General features: G+C 37.8%; 1 protein-coding gene across 3 annotated transcripts in view; it reads left to right on the plus strand.

Moving 5' to 3' along the window:
* The window catches only part of HMCN1 (hemicentin 1), a 497,854-nt gene that overhangs the window by 446,430 nt on the left and 35,807 nt on the right, over positions 1–15,617 (plus strand). For all 3 annotated transcript variants that reach the window (XM_047753862.1, XM_047753863.1, XM_047753864.1), the window contains 4 exons: positions 2,640–2,789; positions 3,081–3,218; positions 4,631–4,752; positions 5,375–5,612. In XM_047753862.1, coding sequence (XP_047609818.1) covers positions 2,640–2,789; positions 3,081–3,218; positions 4,631–4,752; positions 5,375–5,612 — 648 coding nt within the window. The remainder of the gene's footprint in view (positions 1–2,639; positions 2,790–3,080; positions 3,219–4,630; positions 4,753–5,374; positions 5,613–15,617) is intronic.

Consider the following 15,617-nt stretch of genomic DNA (forward strand, 5'->3'; position numbering starts at 1 on the left):
CAACTTTAGGAGGAACTAGGGAAAAGGCACTTCTTCCCCCTCTTAGGTGCAGCTCTGTATCAAAGCCTGTCCTGAATTTTAGCTTCTCCTTGCCCTCTTCCAGGCTCCTTTGTAAAAGGATATAGTCAGCACAGCTGTAAATAGTAGTCCTGGGCTTGAGGGGTAAGAGGGTGTGGAAGAGCAGGAAAGCCAGGCTGAGACTCCCGGCTGAAAATTGAGGGTGGGGCAGAAACTGAAAATCTAATAGAAATACACAGTTGGAGGCTATTCTTTCATAGATGGGAATACAGATTATATGCGCATAGAAAGTAAAACTGGGCAAAATTCAGCTCAAGAAAAAAGATTAGGGGGAGTTCAGCTACCATAATCCAAGTCGTGCAAATAGCTGGATATTATTATCAGTGATGCAAAAGTTCAGAAGGAACAGAGTCAGAATTCTAGAACACGTGGACCTTAGAGTTTATTGGAGGCATAAGAAATGGCGATTTAATACTAAGGGTACTTATCTCAAAGGTTAGACTTCCTAAGGGTGTAAGAAAACCAACAAGAATATTTTCACATTGTTGAAGTATTAAGATACCATTGGACTTTCCCAAGCTTTGAGATGGCTTCAGAAATAAAATATCCCTGAAAATCAAGAAGGCCCATTTGGCAGAAAGAGAGAAAGGAATTACATGAAAAGAGAAGATCTTGGTGAGCTGAAGAGGCAAGGATCTATCCATCAAACATGCAACACATCTTCTCACTTTATCACCGATTACCAAGGATGTTGAGGCTCTAACATGTAGAAATGGTGATAGGTCTCATTTCAGTGAAGGCAATTTGCAGCTTGACCTCTCCAAGTACCAGGGCCTCAGGGACAGAAGAAAGTAAATGGGCAGACAATTTGGATTAGCATCTGGCAGAAAGTTTTGAGGATCCCAAGTAGGTAGGCAGAACTAGGAGATGATTGGGGAGCCCTGGGGTTCAAGTTCCTCTGTGAGACTAGAGAATCAAGGCGAAAATGAGAGGCTACACTTATTAGTGATGACCCGCAGAAATGGGAAATTAGTGATCCTTCTATCCTTCTTGGGACTAAGGATAAGAACCCAAAGGGCCAACCAGGTCCCGCCTGGTCCTGCCATCTACTTTCCTGCATCATCTTGCTGCATGGTTACAATCACCCACTAGGCTCTACTTTTGCTTTCTCACATGTGACAAGTCACACCTCCCAAGAAATTGACACATGCTATTTCTTCCCAGAATACCCTTCTCCTGCCTTCCTTGCCTTAGCTAGGACCTAAACCTTCTTCAGATCTTCAATCTGTTTTTACCTCCTCAGACTTTCCTGGGTCATAACTATCTATTAGTACATTTCATTTATCCATTTCTCTGTGGAATGTAATTAATGTCTGCTCCTGTATTCAGACATAACTTCTGTCTTTTTCTTTCTTACCATTGTGTCCTCAGTTCTTGATGAACAAATGAATATAATCCAGAACATGAAGGCTGAATCAATGTGGAAAAAAAAAAAAAAAAGGTTTTCTCTCATTAGTAAAGTAATGCAAACTAAAATGGTGGCACACTCTACCTATTGACTTTTCTCAGATGGAATACAACTGTATTTCTCCCTGGTGTGTAAAACATGATAACAATATCTGAAACACCTAGTGTTTTAAAATATAGTCACTTAAAAGACATCAAATAATGAGTATTTTTTAAATTTAACTATTAGCTTCCTCCTGTTATGCTTCCCTCTCTTGTCAAAGCATGCACTCATTAACCACCAATTCTGTGTCCACAACCAATAATTGTGTTGAAGAATGGAAAGAAGGCATGATTGTTTTTCAGTGCAGTTGCCTTCATGTGATTTTTGCAACAATTTTAAAGGACATTATTCATCTCAAATTTTCCTCAAGTTAAACATTTTCCCATGTAGATGTCACATGAAGAACTTGGTAAGCCCTTGATCGGAAACCCAAGACTGGACAATAACCCTTAGAAACATCACATGTGTACTGACAGTGACCAGAAACAAGGCTTTGGAGCTATTTTGTTGGTGATCTCTCCTTTCCCTCCATATTCTCATGAAGGAAGCAATAGATAAAGGAATACGGGTTTTGATAACAAGCAGATCCGTGTTCATTTCCTCATTCCACCGCCTCCTAGCATATGTAATCACGGGAAAATTGCAGGATTTCTCTGAACTTTATTTTCCCAGTCAGCAAACCATGGGTATTTAAAACTACTGTATAGGATTTCTGCTAGAATGTAAAGAGTTAATGCATATTAAGTGCTTCCTATATAGCTCATGATATGCGCAATCAACTCAATAATATCATCATTTTCATCACTATCAACAAACAAATAATTTAGTTTGGCTTTGGGACAGGGCACTGAAAGTATTCTTTGGGTTGTGAGATAATACTGTGGTGTACGTAGATGGGAAGGATCCTAGGTTGATGTGGGGTGCTGAGTGTCACATGGGAGTAAAATGTTTTGAAAGCTTATTTATTTCACTCTTGAATTCAGATGTCATATGATGTTTTAAATCTTTGAGAGAAGATTTATAGCAGCTTTGAACACTAGCCTCCTTCTCTCCCATGTAATGTTGATGAAACTGTTTCCTTATCCAAGAATGTTTTTTCTTCCCCCAATAGGTGGTCCCCAGCGAGCCAGAGGAAGTGTTATTGGAAGTATTAATGATGTTGAATTTGGAATTGCTTTCCTTAATGCCACAGTAGCAGATAGCCCAAACTCTGATACTAGAGTAATACATGCCAAAATTACCAATGTACCTCGAAGTCTTGGTAAGTCTCTTTGCTTATAAGCCTCTTTTTAAAACCGTATTATGCTTCTTCACGTTAAATCTCCACCTAAAATTTCTAGAGGATACTGCTATTTAATAAACAGTATAATAGTCCCTAGTTTTATCCCAGTGGTAAACTCTTAAGTACACATGAGAAGCTATTTTGCTGTTATTCGAGTTCATTTAATGTTTGTCCTTCTGAATAACATGCTATGAATAATAATAATGGACTGTAAATATTTTGCTTTGTTATTTATTCCTTTTTCTCTGTTATTAATTCCTTTTTCTCTAGGTCCAGCAATGAGAAAGATAGTTTCTATTCTAAATCCAATTTATTGGACAACAGCAAAGGAAATAGGAGAAGCAGTCAATGGCTTTACCCTCACCAATGCAGTCTTCAAGAGAGAATCCCAAGTGGAATTTGCAACTGGTTAGTGCCAGATGAACTTACTATTCTTTTACTATTAAAAAGTACAATCACTGTAAAGCTTGGTGGTTAAGAAAAGTATATTATATGTTCCCACAGAGGATAATTTCAAGTTTTCATGCCATCTTATCATAAATCATATAAAAGCAAGTTTACATTTCCCTCTAAATTTTACTGATGTGAGTCTATAAGGCCTTGTGTCTTTGAACAGTATAGTGATTTTTAGAGCTTAAAGGGTTTTTTTCTTCCTTATCTTTCCTGTATATTTTCTCTTTAAATCCTTAGAGAGTATTCTGAAGGCCAAACAGAGCAAAAAAGTTGTCATCGCTATTAATTAAAAACCTTTGTCAGAGTTCCCGTCCTGGCTCGGTGGTTAACGAATCTGACTGGGAACCATGAGGTTGCGGGTTCGATCCCTGGCCTTGCTCAGTGGGTTAGGGATCCGGCGTTGCCGTGAGCTGTGGTGTAGGTTGCAGACGCGGCTTAGGTCCCGCGTTACTGTGTCTCTGGTGTAGGCCGGTGGCTGCAGCTCCGATTGGACCCCTAGCCTGGGAACCTCGATATGCCGCGGGAGCAGCCCTAGAAAAGGCAAAAAAGACCTTTGTCTATGAACCTGAGATTCAATAAGGATACCTTATAGGGATTTTTTTAATCAAAAAGTGGGAATAGGAGTTTCCTTCGTGGCTCAGTGGTAACGAACCCAACTAGTATCCATGAAGACACAGATTCAATCCCTGGCCTCACTCAGTGGGTTAAGGATCCAGCATTGCTGTGACTGTGGTATAGGCCAGCAGCAACAGCTCCAATTCAGCCCCTAGCCTGGGAACCTCCATATACTGTTGGTGGCCCAAAAAAAAAAAAAAAAAAAAAAGTGGGAATAAAAACAAGCAAATCTAAGGACTTTTTGTTTTATCCTTAGTGTTAAGGATATGTATTAGCAATTCATGGCCCTTTCCAAGTGCACATTTTCATAGGCCTCCATTTCAAGCATCTCTGAAGGTGATCAGCCTCAACGGCAGTGATTTTTAAGGACAAAGGCCTGAGGGAGCTTTAGTCAGCCCAGAAGATACATGGGTCTCTGGATGGCAATTCATTTACTAAGATGCCTCTCTGCTATTTCTTAAAGCACAGGAAAGATGCCTTCTTTTTGCTTGTCAGACAAAAGTGTGGAATCCTTCACATAATCATATGCGACATTTTTGCCACATCAAAAGAGATTTTAGGAAAAACTTAATTCAGTAAACCCAAGTCTTTAATTTGGGGACTAAGTACTAATTTAATTCTCTTATGATCTGTGTTTAATCAAGTTTGAAGTGTGATACCATAGCTGAACTGGAATGTAAAGTAAATCTGCTCTGTGCTTACCCGAACCATCTATTTCCTTGCTGTTGAAATGAGTGAACTGTCATTCTTAGGAGAAATCTTGAGAATGACTCATATTGCCCGGGGCTTGGATTCCGATGGTGCTTTGCTACTAGACGTGGTTGTGAGTGGCTATGTCCTGCAGCTGCAGTCACCTGCTGAAGTCACCGTGAAGGTAAAATGTTCAGATAACATGCCTTCCCTGTGTATTGGAGGAATGCTAAGAGTAGGAGTCAAAGATCAGAAAAAGAGCATAGAAATCTTGTGCAGTTTCCCTTGTTCGCTTTGGGGAATAAATGTCTAAACCAACCATAGACATGGCTATCTGGTCTCTGTTGAAAAATCTTTAGGGACAAGGCTTTAGAAGCTCTCAGTAGTTTTATTACCCTGTGAACCAAGGTCACAGCTGTGTTGATTTAAGCCACGTGTATCATTTTCTACAGACAAAGAGAAAAGACCCTCTGACATAAAAGTTTTTGTATGCCATCCATAAAAGTATTCCAGAAATTAAAGATGAATAACAATCACCCTTTCAAATTTTTCTTTACTCTGACCTACAACTCTGAATTCCTTATTAAACTCTAATTTAAGACACCAAAATTATGCAGCTAAGGCAGTTACCATTATGTTCAAACTCTATTTCCAAAACACTACTGTGCAATTATAATTTAGAATTATGTATTTTTAGCCACTAAGCCTTTTTTTTTTTTAAACCTCATTCTACATGATGTCATAGTACCTTCAAGGAAAAAAAACATGGTGAGCCATACTGATCCTCAAACCCATATTGTTCCTAGGATTACACAGAGGACTATATTCAAATAGGTCCTGGGCAGCTATATGCCTACTCAACCCGGCTCTTCACCATTGACGGCATCAGCATCCCGTACACATGGAACCACACCGTTTTCTATGATCAGGCACAGGGAAGAATGCCGTTCTTGGTAGAAACACTTCATGCATCGTCTGTGGAATCTGACTACAACCAGTTAGAAGAGACCTTGGGTTTTAAAATCCATGCTTCAATTTCCAAAGGTAACTTGGTTAAAGGAAAATCCAGATCTTTATGCGATCCAGTCCTTTCTTGTTTTTGTTGTTGTTGTTTTTAGGGCCACACCTGCAGCGTGTGGAAGTTCCCAGTTGAGAGGTCCAATTGGAGCTGCAGCTGCTGGCCTACACCACAGCCACCAGCAGTGCGGGATCCAAGCTGCTACACCAGGCCTCTGTAACCTACGCCAGAGCTCGTGGCAATGCCAGATCTTTTACCTACTGAGTGAGGCCAGGGATCGAACCCACGTTCCTCATGGATACTAGCTGGGTTCCTAACCGGCTATGCCACAATGGGAATTCCCTGTCCAGTCCTTTCTAAAGTGGTAAAAGAAATGCACTGATAGGGGAGTTCCCGTCGTGGCGCAGTGGTTAACGAATCCGACTAGGAACCATGAGGTTGCGGGTTCGGTCCCTGCCCTTGCTCAGTGGGTTAATGATCCAGCGTTGCCATGAGCTGTGGTGTAGGTTGCAGACGCAGCTCGGACCCTGCGTTGCTGTGGCTCTGGTGTAGGCCTGTGGCTACAGCTCTGATTAGACCCCTAGCCTGGGAACCTCCATATGCCGCGGGAGCGGCCCAAGAAATAGCAAAAAGAAAAAAAAAAAAAGAAATGCACTGATGCCATTCAGAATAGACTGAACATCACGTTATCAGGTTTTTCATGTGTTTTAGCTATGTCTTGTGATGGGTAAAGTCCTGGGTAAAGCCCATCCAGTTGGCGTTCTAGTGTATTCGGTTTGCTAATGTGCTTCTTCATGTCGCATGGTGGAGTTATTACTGTCCTAGCCTATAGACAGAAAAATTTTTAAATATATCCTGTATCAATGATTTTTCTTTGGATAATAAGGTGCATTTGTTCTTCCTCTGAATCTTCTGTTTGATAAGAAATTTTTTAAATTCCTGAAACATGACGCAAAGATGTGTCTTAAGAGAGTCAAAAAAAAAGTTTCTCTATTTTAAAAGCAGCTTTTAAAAACTGGGGAGCAATCATCAGAATTCCAAACTGTCATTTATTGTTCTTGGAAATTATCACTTTTGAACTGCTTTCCCTTGATCTCAGCAGTCAGCCTGTGCTGTGTGGCTGTTCTTTGATGTCTAGACCCTGAGATTTCCTGTTCAGTCGTAAGAGGCACCACAACAGTTAGCATTCCATATCTCATGGGGTTTTGATTTTTGGAGATAACTGCATGTAGTTATGTTACAGACACTAAATGTTTGAATGATAGTAACTTTGAACTTTGGGCTCCTATGAGCTTGTTTAAAATGATTCAGAATCATTTGTGAGTGTATCTTGTGAATGTGTGTTTCGCTTTATGGTGGCTTTCCTAAAATAGATCCAAGTAGTTTTTTGTTGTTGTTGTCGTTTTGCTTTTTAGGGCTGAACCCGTGGCGTATGGCAATTCCCAGGCCAGGGGTTAAATCAGAGCTACAGCTGCCGACCGACACCACAGCTCATAGCAATGCTGGATGCTTCACCCACTGAGCAAGGCAGGGATAGAATCCACCTCCTCATGGATGCTAGTTGGGCTCATTACCGCTGAGCCATGATAGGAAGTCGCCAAGTAAATTTCAACCAGCTCAGCACATACACTAAAAATTCATTTTCACTGTTTACTCTTGCTTTCATTGCTTAGTTGTGCATGGGACTGTTTTTGTCAACACCTGTCCAAACTACTTCATCAAATTTGAGGTGGTAGTAATACAGGAGTACATTCACATTTTGGGGGCTAATCACAGATTTCTGGAGCCTCGCAGCCAGAGGAGCCTGTAGCCCCCACACCTTCTCCACCTACATGTTGCCACCATCGCCTCATTTTACTCTTGTTTTGCATGTTAAGGTAACTTGGACAAAAGAAAAGAGATACTAAAATGAATAGTTATATTTCCTTTTCCCCAGTAACACCTACTCTTCCTATGGAACCTGTTTCTACTTTTTCCAGTGCTCCTTACAATTTTTTAAAAGATAATTTGGCACAAGACTATAAAATCAATTTATGTCATCTGGGACTAAAGGAATTAAAATGACTTTTGAAAAGTCACATACACTTTGACAACATGTGAGTCCTTTTAAACCAAAAATTGCTTGAAGGTCTTTTTGATTTCTATAAGGGTGTTTGTTGTTGGGGTATTGGGGTCCCAGAATAGAAGGAAACACACTATAGGACATTTAAAACTCCTTGCTATCCTTGGATACTATGATTCTGTTAATTACGTCTGATATATATGCCCACTGGTGGTGGTTGTTCCTATGAATTTCGAGAATTGTGTACCTGCAATTTCTTTTTAAGTGACCACCAGGGGGCAAGCTTGCCTTCTTAATTGCTTAACCAGCTTGTTTTTTCTTTGTTGGGTCTAGACCAGCACTATGGTTACAATGCAATTAGAACCACCTAGAGAGTTTGATTGAAAGTTCAGAATTCTAGGGACAAATATTTTTGTCTAAGATAGGGCCTTGGAGTATATGTATTTTTTAACACAGCCCCTAAATAATGCTATTGTATCTGGTCTAGTATTTGGAAAGTACCTGTCAAGACAATTCATAAATACAAATCCATATAATTTTATATCTTTAAAGTCAAATTAAAAATATTCATATTTAACAAGTCAATGAGAAGGTATCAGGAAAAATAAAGGAAAAGATAAATTTATAAATAAAATTTTTGAAATTTTATGAGAGAAAAAATAAGTTTAAACTAATTGCATTAGATGCTATGGACAACTATCATTAATTTTAGTATTTCTTCAAAACTTAAAAATCACTAAGAAAAAGACAAACACCCCAATAGAAAAAAATACATAAAGTCTGTGAATAGGAAATTCACAAAGGAAGAAACAATAATGACAAAATGAATGTGAGAAACTGTTTAGCCTCATTATTAAACAAATAAATGCAAATTAAAACAATTAGGTATTATTTTCCAGTTATCATCGTCAGAGATTAAAAAACAAGATAACCACTCAGTATTAGAGAGGTATAGGAAAGAAGCACTTAGTGCATGGCCAGCAGGGAAAGCAGTTCAGTATCAGTAGCCTTTCCAATGTCCACTTTTTTTTTAGTTATCTCATTCTAGGAGTCTGTCCTAAGAAAATCACAAAAAAATGGCCTGTAGTAAATATCCTGAAGTAAGAAGAAAATTTGTAAATGATGGCACAACTGTGTGGTAAACTCTTAAACAATTATTATAATTTTAAAGGAATATTTAGTTTATTCATTTAAAAATATCTGTTGAGTACCTACTGTGTATCAGACACTGTTCTGGGTATTGGCAATATAATTGTAAACAAGTGACAAGGAGACTATACTTGACACAACAATCATTGAAAAGAAGAACAACCAGAAAGAGAAGAAAGAAAGTGCCTGAGAAAATTTTTGAAGAAATAAAAGTTGCAAACTTCCATAACATGGGAAATAAACACTAATTTAAGTCCAGGAAGCACAGCAAGTCACATATAGGATAAACTCAAGGAGGAATACTCTGAGACATATATTAATCAAACTGACCAAAAGACAAAGAAGATACTCAAAGCAACTAGAGAAAAGCAACAAATAACATACAAGAGAATCCCCATAAGGTTATCAGCTGATTTTTAAGCAGAAACTCTGTAGGCCAGAAGGCATAATATATGCAAAGTGATAAAAGGAAAAACTTTCAACCAAGAATACTCTACCTAGCAAGGCTTTCATTCAGATTCTACGGAGAAATCAAAAGACAAACAAAAGCTTAAGACAGTTCAGCACCACCAAACCAGCTTTACAACAAATGCTAAAAGAAATTCTCTCTAAGCAGAAAAGAAAATGCCACAACTAGAAACAAGAAAATTACAAATGAGAAGCCTCACTGGTAAAAGCCAGCATTTAGTGAAGGGGGAGAAATCATCCACATATAAATATGATATCAAAACCAGCAATCAAGAAGAGATTATGATTGTAGGATATTGGAAAGGCATTTAGAATTAAGAGACTAGCAACTTAAAACAATTGTGTGTGTGTGTAGACTACTATATCGAAGCCTCATGCTAACCACAAACCAAAAACCTACAGTAGAAACACACACAAATATGGAAAAGCAACCTAAATACAACACTAAGGATAGTCATCAAATCACAAGGGAAGAAAAAAGACAACAAAAATTCAAAACAATTAACAAATAGAAGTAACATACATATCAATACCTTAAATGAAAATGGATTAAATGCTCCAATCAAAAGACGTAGACTGCCTCAATGGATACAAAAATAAGACCTGTATATGTGCTGTCTACAAAAGACTAACTTCAGATCTGGAGACACAAATAAGACCTGTATATGTGCTATCTACAAAAGACTCACCTGAGATCTAGAGACACATACAAACTAAAAGTGAGAGGGTGGAAAAAATATTTCAGACTAATGGGAATCAAAAGAAAGCTGGAGGAGCAATACTTGTTACAGACAAAATAGACTTTAAAGAAAGTAACAAGAGTCAAAGAAGGACACAGTATAATGATCACAGGATCAATTCAAGAAGATATAAAAATTATAAATATATTTGCACCCAACATAGGAGCACCTCAATATATAAGGCAAGTGCTAACTGCCAGAAAAGGAGAAATTTACACAATAATAGTGGGAGACTTTAATATCCTATTTACATCAATGGACAGACCATCCAAACAGAAAAGCAGTAAGGAAGCCAGGCCTTAAATGACACATTAGACCAGATAGACTTAATTCATATAACATTTCACCCAAAAGCAGCAGAATACACATTTTTCTCAGGTGCACATGGGACATTCTCTAGACTAGATCATATCTTGGCCCACAAATCAAGCTTCAGTAAATTTCAGAAAATTGAAATCATGCCAAGCATTTTTTTCCAACCACACTATAAAACTACTATACTATAAGTTGACTTGAAGTCAACTACAAGAAAAAAAAACAAAAATACACAAACTTGTGGAGATTAAACAGTATACTATTAAAAAACCAGTTGATCACTGAAGGAATCAAAAAAATACCTAAAGATAAATGAAAACAAAAACATGATGTTCCCAAATTTATGGGATACAACAAAAGTGGTTTAAGAGGCAAGTTTGTAGCAATCCAAGCTTACCTCAGGAAACGAGAAAAAACTCAAAAATAACCTGACCTTACAACTAAAGCAACTAGAGAAAGAAGAACAAACAAAACCCAAAGCAAGTAGAAGAAAAGAAATCATAAAGATCAGAGAAGAAATGAATGAAATATAGATGAAGAAAACAATAGAAAAGATCAGTGACACTAAAACTTTGTTCCTTGAAAAGGTAAAAAAAAGTTGATAAACCCTTAGCCAGATGTATCAAGAAAAAGAAAAAGGAAACAGGCTCAAATCAAGAAAATTAAAAATGAAAATGGAAGTCAGTCGTATCTCTGTATACCAGCAATGAAATATTAGAAAAGGAATACAAAAATACCATTTAAAATTGCACCTCAAAAAAATCAAATACCTTGGAATACACCTGACCAAGGAGGTAAAGGATTTATATGCCAAGAACTATAAAACTTTAATCAAAGAAATTAAAGAAGATGTAAAGAAATGGAAAGATATTCCATGTTCATGGATTGGAAAAATCAATATTGTAAAAATAGCCATACTACCCAAAGCAATCTACAGATTCAATGCAATCCCTATCAAATTACCCATGACATTTTTCACAGAACTAGAACAAACAATCCAAAAATTTATTTATTTCTTTATTTATTATTTTTTTGTCTTTTTGCTATTTCTTGGGCTGCTCCTGCGGCATATGGAGGTTCCCAGGCTAGGGGTCGAATCGGAGCTGTAGCCACTATCCTACGCCAGAGCCACAGCAACACAGGATCCAAGCCGCATCTGCAACCTACACCACAGCTCACAGCAACGCCGGATGGTTAACCCACTGAGCAAGGGCAGGGACCAAACCTGCAACCTCATGGTTCCTAGTCAGATTCGGCAACCACTGCGCCACGACAGGAACTCCAAACAATCCAAAAATTCATATGGAACAACAAAAGACCCAGAATTGCCAAAGCAATCCTGAGAAACAAAAACCAAGCAGGAGGCATAACTTTCCCAGACTTCAGGCAATATTACAAAGCCACAGTCATCAAAACAGTGTGGTACTGGTATCAAAACAGACAGACAGACCAATGGAACAGAAGAGAGAACCTGGAAATAAACCCTGACACCTATGGTCAATTAATCTTTGACAAGGGAGGCAAGAACATAAAATGGGAAAAAGAAAGTCTATTCAGCAAGCATTGCTGGGAAACCTGGACAGCTGCATGCAAAGCAGTGAAACTAGAACACACCCTCACACCATGCACAAAAATACACTCAAAATGGCTGAAAGACTTAAATATAAGACAAGACACCATCAAACTCCTAGAAGAGAACATAGGCAAAACACTCTCTGACATCAACATCATGAATATTTTCTCAGGTCAGTCTCCCAAAGCAATAGAAATAAGAGCAAAAATAAACCCATGGGACCTAATCAAACTGAAAAGCTTTTGCACAGCAAAGGAAACCCAAAAGAAAACAAAAAGACAACTTACAGAATGGGAGAAAATAGTTTCAAATGATGCAATGGACAAGGGCTTAATCTCTAGAATATATAAGCAACTTATACAACTCAACAGCAAAAAAGCCAACAACCCAACAGAAAAATGGGCAAAAGACCTGAATAGACATTTCTCCAAAGAAGATATATAGATGGCCAGCAAACACATGAAAAAATGCTCAACATCACTGATTATAAGAGAAATGCAAATCAAAACTACCATGAGATACCACCTCACACCAGTCAGAATGGCCATTATTAACAAGTCAACAAATAAGAAATGCTGGAGAGGGTATGAAGAAAAAGGAACCCTCCTGCACTGTTGGTGGGAATGTAAACTGGTACAGCCACTATGGAGAACAGTATGGAGATACCTTAGAAATGTATACATAGAACTTCCATATGACCCCACAATCCCACTCTCGGGCATATATCCGGACAAAATGCTACTTAAAAGAGACACATGCACCCGCATGTTCATTGCAGCACTATTCACAATAGCCAGGACATGGAAACAACCGAAATGTCCATCAACAGATGATTGGATTCGGAAGAGGTGGTATATACACACAATGGAATACTACTCAGCCATAAGAAAGAATGACATAATGCCATTTGCAGCAACATGGATGGAACTAGAGACTCTCATACTGAGTGAAATGAGTCAGAAAGACAAAGACAAATACCATATGATATCACTTGTAACTGGAATCTAATATCCAGCACAAATGAACATCTTCACAGAAAAGAAAATCATGGACTTGCAGAATAGACTTGTGGCTGCCTGACGGGAGAGGAAGGGAGTGGGAGGTATTGGGAGCTTGGAGTTATCAGATACAACTTAGAATAGATTTACAAGGAGATCCTGCTGAGTAGCATTGAGAACTATTTCTAGATACTCATATTGCAACAGAACAAAGGGGGAAAAAAATGTATACATGCAAGAGTAACTTGATCCCCATGCTGTACAGTGGGAAAGTAAAATAAAATAAAAAGAAAATTAAAAATGAAAATGGAAAAGTTACAACAAACACCACAGAAATACAAAGGATCAAAAGAGACTTCCACAAATCTATACACCAATAAAATGGACAACTTAGAAGAAAAGGACAAATTCTTAGAAAGGTACAATCTTCCAATACTTAACCAGGAAGAAATTGAAAATACAAACATACCAATCAAAAATATTAAAATTGAAATTGATTAAAAAATTTCCAAAACAACAAAAATCTAGGACCAGATGGCTTCATAAGCAACTTCTATCAAACATTTAGAGAAGAGTTAACACCTATCCGCCTGAAATTATTCCCAAAAAAATTGCAGAGGAAGGAACACTCTCAAACTCATTCCATGAAGCCACCATCCCTCTGATACTAAAACCAAAGATACCACAAAAAAAGAAAATCATTGGCCAGTATCATTGATGAAAATAGATGCAGAAATCCTCAACAAAATATTAGCAATCTGAATCCAACAATATGTCAAAAGGATTATACACCATGAAAAAGTGAGATTTATCCCAGGGATACAAAGATTCTTCAATATCTGCAAATCAGTCAGTGTGATACATCACATTAACAAACTGAAGAATAGGAGTTCCCACTGTGGTTCAGCAGGTTATTGTCTCTTTAAGGATGGGGATTCAATCCCTGGCCTTGTTCAGTGGGTTAAGGATCTGGCATTGCTAGATCACAGATGCAGCTCAGATCCAGTATTGCCTTGTCTATGGCAAAGCCCTCAGCTGCATCTCCAATTCAACTCCTAGCCTGGGAAATTCATATGCCACAGACCATAAAAAGAAAAAAATAAGAAACTGAAGAATAAAAACCATATGATCCTCTCGATAGATGCAGCAAAGGCTCTTGCCAAAATCCAACACATTTATAATAAGAAACCCTGCATAAAGTGGACATAGAGGAAACATAATAGAGGCAATATATGACAAATCCACAGCTAATGTTATTCTCAACCATGAAAATTGGAAAGCATTTCCTCTAATATCAGGAAAACAAGGATATCCACTCTCACCACTTTTATTCAAGTAGTTTTATAAGTCCTAGCCATGGCAGTCAGAGAAGAAAAAGAATCCAAGTTGGAAAGGAAGTAAAACTGTCACTGTTTGCAGATGACATGGTACTACACATAGAAAATCCTAAAGACTCTACCAGAAAATTACTAGAGCTCATCAATGAATTTGGTAAAGTTGTGGATACAAAATTAATACATAAAAATCTCTTGCATTCCCATATTCTAACAACTCAAGATCAGAAAGATAAAGAAACAATCCCATTTACCACTGCATCAAAGAGAATAACATACCTAGGAATAAACCTATCTAAAGAAATAAAAGCCCTATACTCTGAAAACTGTAAGACACTGATGAAGGAAAGCAAAGATGACACAAACAGATGAAAAGATATACCATGCTCTTGTATTAAAAAATCAATATTGTCAAAATGACTATACGATCCAAGACAGTCTACAGATTCAGTGCAATTCCTGTCAATTATCAGTGGTATTTTTCACAAAACTAGAACAAAAGCTTTTTAAATTTGTATGGAAACCCAAAAGACCCTAAATAGCCAACGAAATCCTGAGAAAGAAAAACAGGGCTGGAGGAATGTGGCTCCCTGCCTCCTTAGGCTAACAGTCATTAAAACTGTATGGAACTGTCACAAAAACAGAAATATAGATAAATGGAGCAGGATAGGAAATTCATAAATACAGCTGCATGCAAATCAATGAAACTAGAACACACCCTCACACCTTGCACGAAAATAAAATCAAAATGGCTTAAAGACTTTAAGATAAGATACCATCAAACTCCCACAAGAGAACATAGGCAGAACATTCTCTGACATCAACCTTACAAATGTTTTCTCAAGTCAGTCTCCCAAAGCAAAAATAAATCAATGGGACCTAATCAAACTGACAAGCTTTTGCACAGCAAAGGAAACCAAAAAGAAAACAGAAAAACAACTTACAGAATGGGAGAAAACAGTTTCAAACAATGCAACTGACAAAGGAACCCTCCTGCACTGTTGGTGGGAATGTAAGCTGGTATAGCCACTATGGAGAACAGTATGGAGGTACCTTAGAAAACTACATATAGAACTAGCATATGACCCAGCAATCCCACTCTTGGGCATATATCCAGACAAAACTTTCCTTAAAAAAGACACATGCACCCACATGTTCATTGCATCAATATTCACAATAGCCAAGACATGGAAACAACCTAAATGTCCATCAACAGTCAACTGGATTAGGAAGATGTAGTGTATATATACATGATGGAGTACTGCTCAGCCATAAAAAAGAATGACATAATGCCATTTGCAGCAACATGGATGGATCTAGAGGCTCTCATACTGAGTGAAGTAAGTCAGAAAGAGAGACAAATACCATTATGATATCACTTATATCTGGAAT

This window comes from Phacochoerus africanus, chromosome 11 (assembly GCF_016906955.1).
Source record: "Phacochoerus africanus isolate WHEZ1 chromosome 11, ROS_Pafr_v1, whole genome shotgun sequence".
In the NCBI taxonomy this organism is placed as follows: Eukaryota; Metazoa; Chordata; class Mammalia; order Artiodactyla; family Suidae; genus Phacochoerus; species Phacochoerus africanus.